Source organism: Aethalodelphis obliquidens, unplaced genomic scaffold, assembly GCF_003676395.1.
Source record: "Aethalodelphis obliquidens isolate GAN/ISIS:26980383/991018 unplaced genomic scaffold, ASM367639v1 scaffold83, whole genome shotgun sequence".
In the NCBI taxonomy this organism is placed as follows: domain Eukaryota; kingdom Metazoa; phylum Chordata; class Mammalia; order Artiodactyla; family Delphinidae; genus Aethalodelphis; species Aethalodelphis obliquidens.
The window spans coordinates 3,088,225-3,108,494 of NW_020838027.1; the positions used below are offsets into that span (position 1 = coordinate 3,088,225).

Sequence of the window (20,270 nt, forward strand, 5' to 3'; positions counted from 1 at the left end):
CCCAGCTCCCAGCTCAGCCCAGCTCCCAGCTCAGCTCCCAGCTCAGCCCAGCTCCCAGCTCAGTTCCCAGCCCAGCTCCCAGCCCAGCTCCCAGCCCAGCTCCCAGCCCAGCCCAGCCCAGCTCCCAGCCCAGCTCTCAGCCCAGCTCAGCCCAGCCCTCAGCCCAGCCCCCAGCCCCGCCCAGCTCTCAGCTCAGCCCAGCTCACAGCTCAGCCCAGCTCCCAGCTCCGGGGAAGGAAGGGCCCAGGGAGCACAGGCCCTGCTCTCCGAGGGGCCCACGTGGAGTCAGGGAAGTTGGGGCACCCTCCTTTTCATCTCCTAACTTTCTGGCCTCTGGAGCACCTTCTGTGTTTAGTGTCAGATCCCAGAAGAAAATCTAGGTGAAGCCAGGAGACACGACGCCGTAGGTATTCATATTAACTAGCTAGTATTAATTATTATTAGGCTTTAGGGTTTAAGGTGTATGTATCTAACTGGTCTGTTTAGGGCTCTAGGCTTTACGTGCAGCTTAGTAATAGTAAGGGTGACGTGAGTAGCTCTTCCCGAGCACGGGCTCTGGGTCAGGCCCCGTGCAGTTGACATCTGGTCCTACCGACCATCGCATGGACGCCTCCCCAAGGCAGATCGGTTTCCAGCCTCCTCTGAGCAAAGCCGCAGGCGAGAGTCCGCAAGGTATGTTTAGAGGCCGCTTGGGAGAGTAGGGGGTTGGGCTGCGAGCCGCAGGCACTGCCAGGGCCGGAGGGACCTGCCAGGGACAGAATTCACAGGTGATCTGGCTGAGGCCCAGAGAAACGGAGGGACTCGTCCACGGTCACAGCGGCTTGTAGACCTGGAGCCAGAAACGGCGTCTTGATTCCCAGATGTCACCTTCTCATTTACCAGCCTCCAGAGTAAACCCCGAAGGGATTTACATACAACTCAAGCTCTCCCTCTGCTGTGCCCAAGTCCAGACATTTACTGAGATTTCCTTCTGTTTCCCAACACTAAACACAGAACAGTGCGTACTCCCCACAGAGAAATCATTACTTCACAGACGCACACCAAATAGCCATTGATTTCTTCACCCTTCTGTCCCCAGCGTGTGCGGAGGATTTAGTTGAGAAAGACGGCCAACCCTGCCCTCGTGGGGTCTGCAGTGTGCTAAGGGGGACCAGTCACCCTGGGAGCTGGCGCTGAGGTGCCCAAAGCACGGGGACCTGCCGGAGCGCGGAGGGCGCCTCACCCAGACTGAGCTTGGGGTCATCCTCCCAGGGGAAGGGGGATTTTAGCTGAAACAGCTGTACCCCTGAAACGAACATAGTATTGTAAATCAGCTATTCAATTAAAAAAAAAAAGGAAAAGAAAAGATGTTGGCTGGACCTTAAGGATGGGTAGGAGTTGGCCGGGGGAAGCGGGTTGGGGAGGAAGGTCACCGGCAGCTCTGCCCTGTGCGGGGGAAGAGCTTGGCATTTTGGGGTATCTTTTGGGCAACTGAGTTTGGGGCTTGGGAGGGGGGTGCAAAGAAGAGGGAGGAGAGAGAGTGGTGCAGACGGATGGAAGGCATGGATGGAGAGCCGCAATCGGCGGATAAAGGGCCCTGTAAAATCCCATTATTTAAGAGCCCTGGGAAGATTTTAAGGGGAAGGATCGTGTGCGGTAGAAGCGTCGCTGGCTGCAGTGAAGAGATTATGGCGTCTGGACGGGGCTTGGCCGGTCGTCCAGGTGAGCCCTGGGGACTTTGGGTTAGGGCTCCAAGAGAGAAAGACGGGGTGTGGTCGTGAATCTCTGATGGGAGAGGAGAGGGAAAAGTCAAAACGCACTCGTCGGGTTTTTTGGCTTCTGGGTGGACGGTTGTGTCTGTTCCTGAGAGACGGGGCAGGAGGAAGATTCAGCCACAAGTGGAAGGACGGGACTTTGGCCGTGTTGAGTCGGAAGAGCTTTGGAGACGTCTGGGGATCGGTGACTGGTTGCTATGCAGTCCAAACCCAGGGAAGATTCAGGTTTGGGGATCATAGTGAGGGGTAAGCCAGGGGTGAGGACCCCCCCGCCCCCACCCAAGGGGTGTGTTCAGGGTTTAAAGAGGAGAGGTCAGGTCGGAACCATGGGGAGACATGTATGGGAAGGGTCTGACCCAAGGTGAAGGCGCTCCATTAGATGACTTGACAACCGTCTTGGGCTTCCGTGTGTTTTGAGAATCAGTGTTAAGTTTTGTGGAAAACCTTGTGAGATTTTTATTCCTGATCTCATTGAATTTATGCTTTATCTGGAGAGGTTCAACCTCTTGGTGATGGGTTTTCCCATCCACAAACACAGAGTTTCCTTTCCGTTTATGTAGGGATTGTACGTCTTTCAAAGAAATTACCATTTTCTCTGTAAAGTGACAAATCTTTGTGAGATTTATCACTACTAGATAAATTATGGCTTTGGTTTCCAAATGGGGTATCTGGAATACAAAAAATTATGTTGTCTAATACCTTATTTCTGGCATAAAAGAATGGAATTGGTTTTGATATGTTGGTCTTGCTGAACTTTTTAATGATTTGTCCGTAGCATCTTTTCAATCTTCTATCATCCTTCCTTGGCGTAATGACACTTTTACTTCCTTTCCAATCTTCACAATTCTTTTTCTGTTCTACTGTGTTGGCTAGGACTTCTATTACAGTGTGAGTGTTCAGTGTTGAAACTCAGCATTCTTTATCTTATTCCTGACTTTAAATGTAATGCTTTTAGTGTTTAATCATTAGAAGTTTTGGTCACCAATTTCAACCTGTGAATGGGTTTTTTTTCCCTCACCAACCAGCTGGGTGTCCTACAATTCAACTTAGTTCTAACATTATCTACCGGGAGGTAGCGTGAGATCCCACAGGTTAAGGGCTCAGTCCCACAAGACTGAACCCCTGCAAGTTCAGGTTATCACCGACTATACATTGGAGGTTCCAATAAATCCCTCCCTTGGGTTCAGTTAACTTGCTTGAGTGGTTTACAGAACGCAGAGAAACATGTTACTTACCAGACTACCAGTTTACTGTAAAAGGATGTAACTCAGGAACAGCCTGATGGAAGAGATGCGTATGGCGTAGGGAAAGGGCGTGGAACTTCCATGCCCTTCCTGTTGGCAGTCACTCTCCCCATATCTGCACATGGTCACCAACTCGGAATCTCTCAGAACCTTCTCCTTTGGTGTTTTTATGGAGGCTTCACTGTTGAGGTATGGTTGATTACATCGTTGGCTGTTGGCGATTATTTCAACTCTTGCCTCTCTCCCCTCCCCAGAGCTCGGGTGGGTGGGGCTGAAAGTTCCACCCTCTAATCACTTGGGTGGTTCTCCTGGCCACCAGCCCCCATCCTCAGGTGCACCTCATTCCCGTAACAAAAGATACCTTTATGGCTCTCAGCACTTAGGAAATTTCAAGGATTTTGGGGGCTCTGTGTCAGAAACAGGACAAAGACCAAATGTGTACTTCTTCTTATAAATCAAAATATCACAATAGGTTTTGGGAAGAAATCTGTTGTTAGATTAAGGAAGTTCCTTTTGTTTCTACAGTTTGCTAAGAGTTTTTACTGTGAATGGGTCTTGTATCAAATGCGGCTTCTGAGCTTATGGTTCAGAAATATGGTTTTTCTGCATTCGCATGTGTGTATGTATTGTGGGGCCAAACTTAGTGATCCTCAGTGTTGTTATTGTTTTTTTTTTTTTGCGGTACGCGGGCCTCTCACCGTTGTGGCCTCTCCCGTTGCAGAGCACAGGCTCCGGACGCGCAGGCTCAGCGGCCATGGCTCACGGGCCCAGCCGCTCCGCGGCATGTGGGATCTTCCCAGACCGGGGCACGAACCTGTGTCCACTGCATCGGCAGGCGGACTCTCAACCACTGCGCCACCAGGGAAGCCCCTGGTGTTATTGTTTTTATGTAGTTAGTACAGTTTAGATTCACTCATTTTTACCAGTCACCTTGCTCACTATTCTTCCATGTATGTAATATCTTTTCATACCAGTTCCTTTTTTTTTTTTTTTAAAGATACCTCTTAAAGGAAACAAAACTGTTGGTTTTTCCAGTGAGGGTCTATTACTACTAAATTCTCTCCATCTTTGTCTGAAAATGCTTTTATTTAATGTTCATTCTTTTTCTTTCTTTTCTTTTTTAAAATTAATTTATTTTTGGCTGCATTGGGTCTTCGTTGCTGTGGGCAGGCTTTCTCTAGCTGCAGCGAGGGGGGAGCTACTCTTCGTTGTGGTGCTCGGGCTTCTCATTGCGGTGGCTTCTCTTGTTGCAGAGCACGGGCTCTAGGCACGCAGACTTCAGTAGTTGTGGCATGCGGACTCAGTAGTTGTGGTGCACAGGCTTTGTTGCTTCGCAGCATGTGGGATCTTCCTGGACCAGGGCTCAAACCCGCGTCCCCTGCATTGGCAGGCAGATTCTCAACCACTGCGCCACCAGGGAAGCCCTAATGTTCATTCTTGAATGATATTTAGGTTGGGTTTCTAATTCTAGGTTGACAGTTATTTTTCTCTCCATAATTTGGAGATGTTATCATGGGTTTTCCAGTTGACAAGTTCACTATCAATATATACAATCAGTATGATAATCTTTCCCTTGTAGGTAATCTGCCCCTTCACTCTGGATACTTTTAAGATCTACTCTTTGTTTTTGGTATTCTTCAGTGTCTCTATAATATCTGTTCATTTTATTTGAATTTATCCTGGTTAGGATTTAGTATGGTTCCTGAATTGGAGGATTCATGTATTTCATTAATCCTGGAAAATTCCTTGCCATTATATTTTCAAATGTTGTTCTATTTCATTTTCTATACTCTTTCTCAAATGTTAATTGAAGGTATGTTGAACTGCCTTATTGTGTTCTTCTTGCTCTTTATCTTCATTCTTTTTAACGCATTTATGAATAATGTCCTCAGATATATCTTCCAGGTTGTTAATTCTTTCTCTAGCTGTGTCTAATTTGCTGTTACTCTCAGTCGTTGAGTTTTTAACTTCAGTGGCTAAAATGTTTATTTCTAAATATTCTATTTGGTTCTTTTCCCAGTCTTCTTTGTACTTTTTGATAGTGTCTAATTCTCATCTTTCCAATTCCTTAAGTCAATAATCACTTTAAATACAATTATATAATAGTTTTATCTGATTGTTCAATTATCTATAGTTCTTGGGGGATCTAATCCCATCAAATCTTGATCATGGTGGACTGTTTCCGCTTATAATTTGTAATTTTGGATTTTGAGATTCTTGAGCGAGTCTTTGGATCTCTGCAGTCTGAGTTAAGATTGTCTTCTCAGAGATTTTCAGCCTGGGATCACTATTTATTTTTGTGAATTGGCTGGGGGTTCCTGCGTAATATAAAATACAGATCTCAAATCCACTTAAAGGCAGGCCCTTGGCTACAAATTCTTAGGAAAGAAAATTCTTTTTTGTACCCAGGGCTTAGGCCAAGACAGGCAATCTTCCTAGTCTATTTTGTGAATAGGCTACCTTTTCTCTGAGGATTGAGGTATTGTTCGCAGTTCCAACCTCCCTGTGTCTCTCAGGTGTAAGGTCTCTGGGTGGCCACTAAAACCCAGTGTCTTCATGACTAAGATCAGCTTCATCCTCTGCTTCCTGGGGTTGTAGTAACAGCTCATTTGCCTATTGTTATAGGTGTGAGTTGTCTCATTTGGGGCCTCTTTACTTTCTTCTGAAGTCAGCTATGTATTTAAAAGCGTATTTCTTATGTTTTATCGTTTCTAGATTTCTTTTACAGAGTGAGTTTTAAAAACCATCTTATCTACCGTATTGCCAGAAATTAAAGTTAGGAACTCTTTAAAGAAGTTTGTTTTGGAAGGTACAGAAAAATGTTTCAACATTCACAATAGGATCAAGACCAGAATTTCTGGTAGAGAATAAGCTAGTTTCTTCCAGATCAAGTGACCCCCTCAGACACACTTCAGGAAAAACTTATTTTAACTAGCCACAGAGAGGAAGTTGACATTTGTTATGCTAAAAGACCTGGGACCCTGGAGGGCGCAGATCCAGACCCAGCTACACTACTGATTTGCTGCATGACCTCGGGCACGTCCCTAGGCCTTTCTGGTCTCAGTGTCCCCATCCTCAAGCTGAGAGGATTCATACTTTGAATTTCAGTGGTTCTAACCTTCTTCCGACTGCATGTTTGTGCCAGCAGCCAGGACAAGCTTCTTGGAACCTCCAACCCCTCCCAGGATGTGCTGCCCCCCACTCAGCTCCTCCATGTGAACTTGACCACGCTCACCCTCATACCCACCTATCTGTGAACAATGTGTACCTCTGACAGGCCTGGGGAAGGGAGAGAAAGTGAGGGGTGCTCTGGGGAGGTCTTATCTCAGAGGGTCCTGGGTGCAAGTGGGTGGGAGCTCATGTTTCAACTCCTGGCCCTGGGTTTGGGCTGCTGGACCACACTGCTTCTCATGGCCAATGGGGGAGGGGGTGACGTGTGATGGGGAAGGGGTCCTCCTTTGCAGATGCACTTGGTGGCTGGGAGAGGAGGGATGCTGGGACCTTGGGAGGGCTTTGGGAGGCAAATGGTACCCACCTGGTACTCATAATCCAAAAGCTGCCTTAAGAGTACTAGTATGTACTGCTTCTTCCCAAACTCCTGAGAATCATGTCCAGAAATTCACAGCTTGGACAGTTGGAGCCAAGAGATCACTGGGTTTGTCTCATGCTAGTGACTAGAATAAGGTTGTGTTGTCACCTGCTGGAGGTACCAGCCATTCAACCTTGCCATATCCCCAACATGTGAGAATCTGCCAGGGCTAGAATCTTCCTCTGAAAAGAGCCTGAGCTGGGATGGAGTAAGAGAATGGTGACCTGAATTTTACTTTGCATGTTTCATATTTTAATTATGGTTGAAATTAAACCATAATTTTATGGTGCAAAATTTATCATCTTAACCATTTAAAAAATAATAAAATTATTTATTTATTTTTGGCTGCGTTGGATCTTCGTTGCTGCGCTCAGGCTCTCTCTAGTTGCAGCGAGCGGGGGCTACTCTTTGTTGTGGTGCGTGGGCTTCTTATTGCGGTGGTTTCTCTTGTTGCGGAGCATGGGCTCTAGGCGCGTGGGCTTCAGTAGTTGTGGCGCGTGAGCTCAGTAGTTGTGGTTTGTGGCCTCTAGAGTGTAGGTTCAGTAGTTGTGGCACTCAGGTTTAGTTGCTCCACGGCATGTGGGATCTTCCCAGACCAGGGCTCGAACCTGTGTCGCCTACATTGGCAGGCGGATTCTTAACCACTGTGCCACCAGGGAAGCCCCCTCTTAACCATTTTAAAGTGTATAGTTCAGTAATGTTAAAAGTATATTCACAAGTGGATATATGTATATGTATAACTAATCACATTGCTATACACCTGAAACTAACACAACATTGTAAATCAACTATACTTCCATAAAAATTAAAATAAAACATAAAAAGTAAACTTAAAACAGAAAAAAAAAAGTATATTCACGTTGTTGTGCAACACATCTCCGGAACTTTTTCATCTTGCAAAACGGAAACCCTATACCCCTTAAACAGCAACTCCCCACCTCCTCCTCCCCCAGCCCGGGGTAACCACCGTTCTACTTTCTGCCTCTATGACTTTGAGTACCCTAAGGATGTCATATAAGTGGAATCACACAGTATTTGTCTTTTGTGACTGGCTTATGTCACTTAGGATAATGTCCTCAAAGTCCATCCATGTTATAACATGTCCAACCATGTTATTCAACCTTCCTTTTTAAGGTTGAATAATACTCCACTGTATAGAGATACTGCATTTGGTTTATGCTTTCATTCATCCGTGGACACTTGGGCTGCTTCTGTCTCTTGGCTATTGTGAATAGTGCTGCTGGGAACATGGGTGTATAAATAATCTCTTTGAGACCCTGCTTTTGGTTCTTCTGGGTGTATATCCAGAAGTGGAATTGCTGGATCATATGGTAGCTCTTATTTGGATGTTTTTGAGGGACCTCCATACTGTTTTCCCTAGTGGTTGCCCCATTTTCTGTTCCCACCAATGGTGCACAGTATTTTGCATCCTTTTGCCCCTTTTGGATTTAACGTAGAGCATCCCTGGCTCTTGGTCCTCGTCTCCAACTTCTCAGCTCCGTCTGCGTTCTTAGAGCCACGATCAGAGGGAGCCTGGTCATCGAGCTCCTTGGACAGGGTGGGAAGCTGAGGTCTATGGATGGGAAATAACCTGCCCTTGACACCCCAAATCTTCCACCTCACTCTTCGTTCCCTGGGATCCCCGGCCTTTCCCTTTGAGGTCCTGTGCCCTGATCGCCAGGAAAGGAGGAGCACCTGGTTTGGGGGTGGTGCTGCCTGGGTTCCCCCCGCCGACCCCGGTCCACAAATTCACCCACCAATGCCGTGGTTTCTGCCCAAACAGGTCCAACGGGCGCTCCTCCAAGCGGAGCCTTGGAGGGCACGGCCGGCACCATTACCTCCAACGAGTGGAGCTCTCCCAACTCCCCCGAGGGGAGCAACGTCTCTGGGGGCAGCCAGGCCTTGGACAAGCCCATCGACAATGACGCGGAGGGCGTGTGGAGCCCCGACATCGAGCAGAGCTTCCAGGAGGCCCTGGCCATCTACCCGCCCTGCGGTCGGCGCAAGATCATCCTCTCAGACGAAGGCAAGATGTATGGTAAGGAGGCTGTCGGGCCTGGCCAGCAGCGCCCCCCAGCTCACGGTCCAGGCCTGGCAACAGGCTCAGCACAGCAACCACGCTCCTGCCAAGTGACGGAGCGGGGTGACTTCTTGGCGCTCCTCCCAGGTGGACGCTGCTTTACTCTGTCCTGGGCTCCCAAGGGATGGGAGGGCCTCGGAGGAGACGCCTTTGGGTGGATGTGGAGGATGGTGAGAATGTGGTACTGGAAGACTGGTAGAACATCCCCCTGGGGCAGGCTGGGTAAGTCCCTCCAGCCATCCCCCAGGCAAATGCCTCATCTCCCAGCTTCCCACCTTGGCTGTGTAGGCGGTTAGGAAGGCTGTCCTGGCTCACTCCCTCCCTCCCTTCCCCATGCAGGAGCCTACTGTGTGTCAGGCAGGGTGGGGCAGATCTAGACCCTGCTCACAGCTCGGTGAGGGTGAGCACACGTAACTGTACACAAGGCAGACAGGCGTGTCCCCGGAGAGGCTGAGGACCCTTCCCTCAGGGACGGTCCTCTCCAGCCGAGAGCCATCAGGTAAGGCGAAGTCTTCCTGAGCCGCTGAGGATGGGAACATACAGAGACACAATGTCCAGCAGCCCCGTGGGAAGGACTGAGCGGTCTGCCCGGGGCTGTGTTGACTTTTGGATGGAAGAGAGGGTATCTGGGGGAACAAAACGAACACTGAACGGCTGTTGAGAGGCTTAGGTCAGCCCCCATTGACACTGGAAAGCCCACCAGGACCCTCAGCTTGAAACGTGGGTCTTGGGCAGCTGAGGGGGTCTCTGACTGGCTGAAGTCCCTGACAGCAGAGGGTCTCGCCCTGCCCCCCCATGAGATGGCTCCAGGCCAGGCGACCGCCCGTTCACGGGTGCCCCTCCCCCAGCACAGATGCTTTGTCAGCTGTGTGGGGGGCCCATGGGGGTTGACCCAGCTCACCTCCGAGGGCTGCTGTAAGAATTGCCACAAATTTAAGGGGTGCCTTGGACAACAGAAATGTATCCTCGTGGGTCAGGAGGCCAGAAGTCTGAACTCAAGGGGTCCCTGGGGTTGGTTCCTCGTGGAGGATCCGTTCCGTGCCTGCGTCCTGGCTTCTGGTGGCGGGTGGCAGCCCTTGGTGTCCATGGCTCGTAGCTGCATCACTCGCATCTCCGACCCTGCTGTCACATGGCCGTCCTCTCTGTGTCTCTGTGTCCTCCTCTTGCACGACACCTGTACGAGGTTACCACTCATTGGATCTAGGGCCCACCTTACTCCAGTATGACCTCGTCTTAACTCATTACATCTGTGAAGACCCTGTTTCCAGATAAGGCCACGTTGTGAGGTTCTGGGTGGACGTGAATGTTGGGGGGACAGCAGCACAATTCAATGGACCAAACTCAAATCTGCTTAGTTACTGGTCTGGGGAGTCGGTGGAGCTGCACAGCCCCGCCCACTTCATCCTTTACCTACCCCTTCCCTGCAGGGCCAAGGGATTCCTTCTCTCCTGCTTGTTGGGGAAGCAGGGTCCTCTCGAGCTAGACCCTGGGTCTGCCCCTTGGTCAGCAGTTAAAGCTCTCATCCTTCCTTACCAGCCCCTCTGCTGTGGCTCTGCTGGGGCCCCACTTCTGTGGGCCTCCACGCCCCGGGTCGGGCCCCCCAGGCCTCCCTGCTTAACTACTTCCTGCTCTAATGTTTGCTTCTTACTTTTGGTCCCTACGGAAGCTTCGTGGAGGAGAGAGCCGCCGTGTACGGAGCGCCTGTGTGTCCGGGGTGGGGCTGCTGATGGAGCTGGGCAGGCGGGGCTGGTATCCTGGGCTCTTCCCGCCGCCTTGGTGGGGAGTGGGGTGCGTGCTGGTCAGGAGCTGAGGTGTGAGGGGGAGGGGTGGGTAGGGCGGGTCCCGGGTGTGGCTGGAGAGCTGTCCTGTCCCTGGGTGGGGCGGTGATCAGTGGCCGGGCGCCTCTCAGGGTTCCTCTTCCTGCTTTAAGGGGACAAATGGTCTGGCAAACACAGGTGGGCAAGAGGCGCTCAGCATAGGGAGAAAGCCGAGGGTGCTGCCGTGTGGGGAAGGCCCAGGAGGCGCTGACCGTGGAGAGCCAGCAGACAGTGTTTGAGCGACGCCGTGGGCCAGCTGTTTCTTTGTGTGTGGTGGTAACCATTTTTCAGTGTACAGTTCAGTGGCATTAAGTACATTCACATTGTTGTGAGACCATCATCACCGTCCGTTTCTAGAATTTTCTCATCCTCCCGAACTGAAACTCCGTCCCCATTAAACCCTCACTCCCCCCTCCCCCAGCCCCTGGTGCCCACCATCCACTTTCTGTCTCTATGGCTGTGATTCCTCTACGGACCTCACGTAAGTGGAGTCACTCAGTGTTTGTCCTTCTGTGTCCAGCTTGTTTCACTGAGCATCACGTCCTGAAGGTTCCTCCGTGTCGTAGCAGGTGTCAGAAGTCCTTCCTTTTTTTTTTTGGTTTTTTTTTTTTTTGCGGTACGCAGGCCTCTCACTGTTGTGGCCTCTCCCGTTGCGGAGCACAGGCTCCAGACGCGCGGGCTCAGCGGCCACGGCTTACGGGCCCAGCCGCTCCGCGGCATGTGGGATCCTCCAGGACCGGGGCACGAACCCGTGTCCCCTGCATCGGCAGGCGGACTCTCAACCACTGCGCCACCAGGGAAGCCCAGAAGCCCTTCCTTTTGAAGACTGAGTCACATTCCGTCATATGATGGACGCCATGGTGTTCATCGGTTCACCCAGTTGATGGACATCTGGTGGCTTTGCTTGTTTCAGTCGTTAAGGGTGGATACTTCTATCCGTATTCACATAGGAGGGTATAGGGTTAAGAGACTTGATCTTGGGGCCCCTGGCGATTGTGACTGAAGCAGGGTTTGGGACAGGCAAGGCTGTGCACTTCCAGCAGGCCTTGGGGTGGAACTGTGTGTGGCAGGAGGGGAGCCGTTGAGTGAGGGAAGCAAGATGAAAACAGTGTTTGGCAAACTGTCCTGGCCTTGCCTGCGTCCTTTGCGGCTCTCCTTCCCTGTGCTGAGAGACGGGGGAGGGGCCGAGGCCAGGAGCCTCTTAGTGATGGGGGAGGGGTGACAGCCTGTGCAGATGCAGAGAGAGAAGCTCAGAGAAGCCAAGGGCTTCTCCCAGAGTCGCTCAGGTAGTAAGTGGGAGTGGGGGCCGGGTGGGGCAGTGGTCAGCGCTCCCCATTACCCCAAGTGGCCCTGGTGAACTCTGCGAAGCCAGCCTGCCTCCTGCTTGGCCCCAGCTCAGGTGGGTCAGGCTCTGGACAGGAGGACTGGGGGGCGCCCCGCGGAGTCTGGCGACCGACCCAACCCCCGTGGCACCTGTCCTCTGTGAGTACACGTCCCGCTGGGGTCCAGACGCTGGCTTAGCCCCGTCTCGTCTTACCGGCTCAGGGGCAGAGCCAAGGCAGGGCCTTGCCGGAGTGGACGGGGGCTCGGCGGAGCCCTGCTGGGGGGTATATATAGCTCTGAGCTCAGCCCGGGTGTGGGACGGGCGGGGGAGGGGCGGTCGAGGGACCAGCCGCCAAGCTGGCTCAGACTTGGTCTCCCTCAGGCTGCTCGCCACCCCTGCTTCTCTCAGGGACCCACCCTTGCCATCCTCTGTGCCCCGAGAGCCCTGGTCCTTACCCTCCCCTGCGCCCCACATCCAGAGGCCTCAGCTGGTTTCCAGGTGGGCAGCTGGCCTCAGGCAGGAAGAGCAAACTGCCCAGAGGAGGATTTGAGCCCCGGAGTCTCTGAGGGGTCAGTCCTGCCCCCAGCTCGGCCCCCACACACCCAGATCAGGGTCACCCACCAGGGCCAAGCAGACATGCAGGTGACACGCAGGCGCAGGACAGATCCGCACTGAGCCTCCCCGCCCGTGGACCGGCTCCCGGGCCAAGGCTGCCCCTTCCCCGGCTCATGGCAGCCTTCGGTTTTGCCCCGTCACGGTGTGACCCTCGCCCTGGCACTGCCGGTCTCTCTGACCTCGTCGCCCAGCCTGGCTCTGCCCCCCTGGCAGGTGGCGGGAGGTGAGCGTGGCTCCCGTCTGGCCCGGGCGGCCTGGCTCCCCCTCCGGCTGCCGCGGCCCGGGGCTGGCTCTGTCTTGCTCTGGGCGTTCCTCGCCTCTGCCCGCCAGGGCCCTGGCTCTCCTGGAGGTTGCTCTGAATCTCCTAAGTCTCTGCCCTCTCCTTTCTCCCTTGTCTCCCTGGCGCCTCGTTTCCTGTTAGCCGCTGGGCGGTTCTCATCGAGGGCCCCACCACTCTGGACCAGGCCGGGCTGGGGCCGTGGTCTCTGCTCTCTGTGGCTGCGTGGTTGAAGGAGAGACAGGAGGAACATCTTTGGAAAGTAAACTGAGGGCCCTTAAGTTGTATGTAGCCAGTCAGCGGAGGGCTGGCTTATCTTGGAAGCTTTCTGGGAGGAAGTGGAGCTTGGCCAGGCAGAGGAAGGCGGGGGGGAGTGAGCCTTGCTCCAGAGGCGGGGCTTTGCCTGCTGGGTTTGGGGGTCCCCGTGGGGATCTGGGCAAATGTTGTGATAAGGGACCATCAGAGGTGAGTCACTAGCTAACGAGAGGCTGAGCAGGGGCTGGACCAGGTCGGGCTTTGGTCACTGAGGCGATGGGACAGGTTACGGAGCCTCATCCGAGCTTCTGCTGCCCCTTCCTCACCGTGGTCCTCAGCCCTCCGCCGCCCTGTGCTTCGTGTCCCTCTCTTCTGGCCTGGAGCCCTGGCGTCCTGCTTCTGGAGGCCTGACGATGGGCCCCTCTGTTCACATCCACTCTGTCCAGTGGCCAGTTGGGCAGGTTGTTTACCTCTTCTCAGCTTCAATGTCCCCATTTGAAAAATGGGGATAATAATGATACTACCTTTTGCGGGGTTTTGGTTTTATTTATTTATTACTTATATATATATATTTTAAAATAAATTTATTTATTTATTTTTACTGTGTTGGGTCTTCGCTGCTGTGCATGGGCTTTCTCTAGTTGCGGTGAGTGGGGGCTACTCTTCATTGAAGTGCGCAGGCTTCTCATTGCAGTGACTCCTCTTCTTGTGGAGCATGGGCTCTAGGCACATGGGCTTCAGTAGTTGTGGCGCCTGGGCTCGGTAGTTGTGGTTCGTGGGCTCTAGAGCGCAGGCTCAGTAGTTGTGGCGCACGGGCTTCGTTGCTCCGCAGCATATGGGATCTTCCTGGACCAGGGCTCGAACCCGTGTCCCCCTGCATTGGCAGGTGGATTCTTAACCACTGCGCCAGCAGGGAAGCCCAACTTATATATTTTGTGGGAAAATATGAAGAACTTAAAATGCACCATATGACCCTTCGTAAGTGCACAGCTCAGCGGCATTAAGTACGCTTACACTGTCGTGCAGCCGTCACCACCGTCATCTCCAGAACTTTCTCGTTCTTCCCAACAGAAACTGTACCCATTAAACAGTAACTCCCCGTTCCCCCTTCCCCGCAGGCCCTGGTAGCCTCTGATCTACTTTCTGTAGATCATGAATTTGCCTGTTCTGGGTACCTCACAGTAGTGGAATCATACAGTACTTGCCCTTCTGCGTCTAGATTATTTCTCTTGGGACAATGTCTTCAAGGCTCATCCATGTTGTAGCCTCTGTCAGAACGTCATTCTTCTTTTCAGTCGCTGAACGATATTCCATTGTGTGGATGGACCACGTTTTGTTGATCCATTTATCTATTGATGTATATGTGGGTGTTTCCATCGTTTGGCTGTTGTGAACAACGCTGCTATGAACCTGGGTATACAAATATCTCTTTGAGGCCCTGCTTTCAGTTGTTTGGGGTATATACCTAGAGGTGGAATTGCTGGATCATATGGTGATTCTGTTTAACTTTTTGAGGAACTACCAGACTACCTCCCACAAGTGGCTGCACCATTTTACATTCTGCGAGCAACGTACAAGTGTTCTAATTTCTTTACATCCTCACCAACGCTTGTTATTTATTTTTTTCAGTAGACATTCTAGCGGGTGTGAGGTGGTGTCTCATGGTTTGATTTGCATTTCCCTAAGGTTAGTGATGTCGAGCATCTTTTCATGTACTAATTGAAAGAAGACACCATCTTTAGTGTAGCTGCTGGGACAGCGGTACCAGTGAACAGCGTGGGGCTGCAGAGCTGGAGGGGACCTCTTCCTGCCCTTAAGGAGTTCAAATGACTTGAGCCCAGGGAGGCACAGACCCTGTGCACCAGGGCTGGAGGCGGGAGTGGCCTTGAAGATGGCGTAGGATTTCACCAGAAGCCTCAGAGCCCTCCAGGGACAATGGTGGTAACAGCTCGGGTGTCAGGCCTGAAAAGTTTCTTCTCCACAAATAGCCTTCTCCTCCAGCTGCAGGTGTTTATAGCTTCAGTTGATCCCTAGCCAGGGCGCCCCCAGGCCAGGCCGTGGGCATTGGCGGGGGCTGGCCTCCTCCCCAGCCCTGCCTGCAGGGGTGAGATGTCAGCTGCTGTAAAGGCACCCTGTGAGGCCTCTGCTGAAGCGAAGATCTGTCTACCTGCGGGAGGCTCATGCCCTTTTCAACTTTGAAAACTAATAGCTTTAGTTTAATAGGACCTTATCAACAATATTAGCAAAAGAACTGTCTCTGATGACCCTTCTTAAAGGGCATAAACCCTGAATATGTTTACGGCCCTGGGGTAGGGCTGGTACAGGGAGGAAATGAGACACAGAAGAGGCCTGTCCCAGACAGGATTTAGCAGATGGGGTTTTCGTGCTCCTGTGTGACTGAGGAAGAAAGAGCCTGGGGTGGCTGGCAGGACACGTGTGACCCTGGGTGTGGGGTTTGGAGAAGGGTGGTCGTCACTCTGTGTGGACCCTGCATTGGGAGTGCCCCGCCTTCAGCCCATGGTGGGTGGGGCTGTGGGTGTGAGCTGGGGGCTTTGGACACATGTCCTCTGACAGATGGGCCACAGTCTGGTGGGATGTCCTTTCCAGTCCCACCCAGGCTCTCTCTGGGGTTGGCCAAGGCCACCTGCCACACTGCAATGCCCAGCTGGCCTCCACGTGGTCCAGGTTGGCCTCCTGCCCCGGTCCGGGATCTCAACCTCCAGAGGGTGGGAGGCCCGGGGTTACGCAGCTGGTGGCAGAGCTGGGACGAGGATGCAGCTCTTGCCTTCCCACCAGCTCACCTGGATTTTCTACTCGTTTCCTCCTGCTGTTGCTCTTTTTCTTTTTGGCCACGCCGTGTGGCTTGCGGGATCTCCATTCCCTGATCAGGGATTGAACCTGGGCCATGGCAGTGAAAGCCCGGAATCCTAACCACTGGGCCACCAGGGAGCTCCCCTGCCATTGCTCTTTGCTGCCTTCACTGTGGCTTCACGGCTCTGCACACTCCTTACATCTCTCTGCTTCTCCCCCAGCTCTGGGAGCCTCCTGGCGTCTCAGTCATCCAGGGCACTTTGGCTCCTACGGCTCTGAGTACTGCTGTCCAGGAGAGAGTGAAAACACATGGGCATTGGGACTTCCCTGGCGGCCCAGTGAGTAAGACTCCGTGCTCCCAATGCAGGGGGCCTGGGTTCGATCCCTGGCCGGCCGGGGAACTAGATCCTGCATGCATGCTACAACTAAGACCTGGTGCAGCCTAAATAAATAAATAGATAGATAGATAGATGCAGCCTAAATAAATAAATAGATAGATAGATAGACAGATAGATAGATAGATAGATAAATTAAAAAAATATTAAAACAAAAACAGGTGGACCGGCTCTTGGTCCAAATAGTTGGCTCTCCCTGCAGGACCTGGGCCAGGGCCAGGTCAGGGCCAGGAGCAGTGAGACATCACTAAGGACTCACTTCACGCAGAGACCCAGGGAATCGGCCAGGGGTGGGAGGGGTGTGGATGGTCCAGAGAGGCGGAGCAGAATGGTCTCTGGCAGAAGAAACTCCCAGCCCAGCCAGGGGAGACATCCGTGGGGAAAAAGCAGCCATTGTGAAGCCCTGGGTGTGGCCTTAGAAACGGATGTTCCTGTGGCCTTGGGACAGTAATAAACCATGTGACTTTGAATAAATCACTTTCCCTCTCTGGGCCTTAGTTTCTTCTCACTTAGGCTAGCTAGGACCCCTGGTGCCCCCTGGTCCATCCCCTCAATCCTGTGTTAAAGAGAAGTTAGGAGATAGACTCTAGGACCACGCTGCGGATAGACTGAAGATGAGAGCAGCTGCACGAGCTGTTGTGAGGACGCACGTGTGCGCACACGTAAAGCCTACCGTGTTCACTCTGTGTTTGTACGGGTGCCTGTACGTGCTCCACAGACGGTCGTTATTGTTACTGTTATCACGAGAGTGAAAGAAACTACAGCAGTTCCCTGTGTCTCTATAAGGCCTGGATTAGAGGCCAGCTGGTTTGCAGGCAGTTGAATGGCCGGGTCGACCTCGGGAGGACCTCAGGGGGTAGGAAGGGAGCTGTTTGCCCCCCTTGGCTGCAGACACGCAGAGAAACCCAGGGCTCCACTCCCACCCAGGTGATCCTCCACTGCTGAGCAGCAGGCCGGGCCTGGCTGGAATACGGTCCGAGGGGCCTGCAAGGGAGAGGAGGAGGCCTCTCCCGAGAGGAGAGAAGCACAACTTCCAACGTACAAAGACAGCCGAGCCAGGCTGGGACCCTGGGTCTGGCTCCTGTGACCCCACTGCTGGCCTCGTGCCTAGGGCCCAGGCCGTGCCTAGGGCCTGTCTGTAGGCAGAGCTCCTGGACCCTGTGGCAGAGGCAGAGGTGGTGCCGGGGCTGGGCGGGGCTCCGTCCTCATGACATGGGGGTCATCTGTGACATGTGGAGTAAGGGTCTCAGCTGGGGCTGGGCGGGGGCCTCCCAGCTGCTGTTTAATGGGTGCTACAGAGGACACGCCACTGCGTCCAGCCAGGAGGCCCACCCGGACTGGGAGTGGACTTACTGCGGACCGATCACCTTCTCTGCCAGGCCCTGTGCCACTTCCAAGTGGCTGGGCCAGGACTCAGACCCGGGTGTTAGCCCTAGGTCTGCCGGTGGCCCAACCGAGTGGGATTTTCTGGGCTCAGTGTCTCCACCTGCCTGCCCTTCTGTGGGGGAGGTCGGATTTCCTGTGACGTCAGTGAGGCTCACACTTCGGGGCCCCTCACCTGCGTGGGCCCCTTCCAGGCGCCTAAACTTTTTCTTTTATATTTTTTTAAACTCTTATTTATTTATTCAGCTGCACCACATGCCTTGTGGGATCTTAGTTCCCTGACCAGGGATCGAACCCAGGCCCTAGTAGTGAAAGCGCTGAGTCCTAACCACTGGACTGCCAGGGAATTCCCAAAACTGTTTGTTTATTTATTTTTAATTAATTAATTTATTTTTGGCTGTGTTGGGTCTTCGTTTCTGTGCGAGGGCTTTCTTTAGTTGTGGCGAGTGGGGGCAAGTCATCGTTGCGGTGCGCAGGCTTCTCGTTGCGGTGGCTTCTCTTGTTGCGGAGCACGGGCTCTAGGCACGCAGGCTTCAGTAGTTGTGGCTCGCGGGCTTTAGAGTGCAGGCTCAGTAGTTGTGGCACACGGGCTTAGTTGCTCCGCAGCATGTGGGATCTTCATGGACCAGGCAAGAACCCGTGTCCCCTGCATTGGCAGGTGGATTCTTAACCACTGTGCCACCAGGGAAGCCCCTCGATCTCTTTTATAGCTGTTACCATTTGCCTTACATATTGAGGTGCTCCTATGTTGGGTGCATAAATATTTAAAATTGTTATATCTTCTTCTTGGATTGATCCCTTAATCATTATGTAGTGTCCTTCCTTGTCTCTTATAACATTATTTTAAAGTCTGTTTTGTCTGATATGAGAATTGCTATTCCAGCTTTCTTTTGATTTCCATTTGCATGGAGTATCTTTTTCCATCCCCTCACTTTCAGTCTGTATGTGTCCGTAGGTCTGAAGTGGGTCTCTTGTAGACAGCATATATACGAGTCTTGTTTCTGTATCCATTTAGCAAGCCTGTGTCTTTTGGTTGGAGCATTTAATCCATTCACAGTTAAGTTAATTATTGATATGTATGTTCCTATTGCCATTTTCTTAATTGTTTTGGGTTTGTTTTTGTAGGTCCTTTTCTCCTCTTGTGTTTCCCACTTAGAGAAGTTCCTTTAGCATTTATTGTAGAGCTGGTTTGGTGGTGCTGAATTCTCTTAGCTTTTGCTTGTCTGTAAAGCTTTTGATTTCTCTATTGAATCTGAATGAGATCCTTGCTGGGTAGAATAATCTTGGTTGTAGGTGCTTCCCTTTCATCACTTTAAGTTTATCATGCCACTCCCTTCTGGCTTGTAGAGTTTCTGCTGAGAAATCAGCTGTTAACCTTATGGGAGTTCCCTTGTATGTTATTTGTCATTTTTCCCTTGTTGCTTTTAATAATTTTTCTTTGTCTTTAATTTTTGTCAATTTGATTACTATGTGTCTCGGTGTGTTTCTCCTTGGGTTTCTCCTGCCTGGGACTCTCTGCGCTTCCTGGACTTGGGTGGCTATTTCCTTTCCCATGTTAGGGAGGTTTTCAACTATAATCTCTTCAAATATTTTCTTGGGTCCTTTCTCTCTCTCTTCTCCTTCTGGGACCCCCTATAATGCGAATGATCTTGCGTTTAATGTTGTCCCAGAGGTCTCTTAGGCTGTCTTCATTTCTTTTCATTCTTTTTTCTTTATTCCGTTCCACAGCAGTGAATTCCACCATTCTGTCTTCCAGGTCACTTATCTGTTCTTCTGCCTCAGTTATTCTGCTATTGATTCCTTCTAGTGTATTTTTCATTTCAGTTATTGTATTGTTCATCTCTGTTTGTTTGTTCTTTAATTCTTCTAGGTCTTTGTTAAACATTTCTTGCATCTCCTCGATCTTTGCCTCCATTCTTTTCCCGAGCTCCTGGATCATCTTCACTATCGTTATTCTGAATTCTTTTTCTGGAAGGTTGCCTATCTCCACTTCATTTAGTTGTTTTTCTGGGGGTTTATCTTGTTCCTTCATCTGGTGCATAGCCCTCTGCCTTTTCATCTTGTCTCTCTTTCTGTGAATGTGGTTTTTGTTCCACAGGCTGCAGGATTGTAGTTCTTCTTGCTTCTGCTGTCTGCCCTCTGGTGGATGAGGCTATCTAGGAGGCTTGTGTAACCTTCCTGATGGGAGGGACTAGTGGTGGGTAGAGCTGGGTGTTGCTCTGGTGGGCAGAGCCCAGTAAAACTTTAATCCCCTTGTCTGCTGATGGGTGGGTCTGGGTTCCCTCCCAGTTGGTTGTTTGGCCTGAGGTGACCCAGCACTGGAGGCTACAGGCTCTTTGGTGGGGCTAATGGCGGATTCTGGGAGGGCTCATGCCAAGGTGTACTTCCCAGAACTTCTGCTGCCAGTGTCCTTGTCCTCACGGTGAGACACAGCCACCCCCCATCTCTGCAGGAGACCCTCCAACACTAGCAGGCACGTCTGGTTCAGTCTCCTATGGGGTCATTGCTCCTTCCCCCGGGTCCTGATGTGCACACTGCTTTGTGTGTGCCCTCCAAGAGTGGAGTCTCTGCTTCCCCCTGCCCTGTCGAAGTCCTGCAGTCAAATCCTGCTAGCCTTCAAAGTCTGATTCTCTGGGATTTCCTCCACCTGTTGCCAGACCCCTAGGTTGGGAAGCCTGATGTGGGCTCACAGCTTTCACTCTTCACTCCAGTGGGTGGACTTCTAT

The 20,270-nt window shown here is 51.8% G+C and overlaps 1 protein-coding gene across 2 annotated transcripts in view; it reads left to right on the top strand.

Annotated features, from left to right (window-relative positions):
• TEAD4 (TEA domain transcription factor 4) overlaps window positions 1-20,270 on the top strand; it is a 62,036-nt gene that overhangs the window by 19,311 nt on the left and 22,455 nt on the right. For both annotated transcript variants that reach the window (XM_027093451.1, XM_027093452.1), the window contains exon 2: window positions 8,371-8,625. In XM_027093451.1, the coding sequence (XP_026949252.1) occupies window positions 8,619-8,625 (7 nt within the window). In that variant the 5' untranslated portion in view covers window positions 8,371-8,618. The remainder of the gene's footprint in view (window positions 1-8,370; window positions 8,626-20,270) is intronic.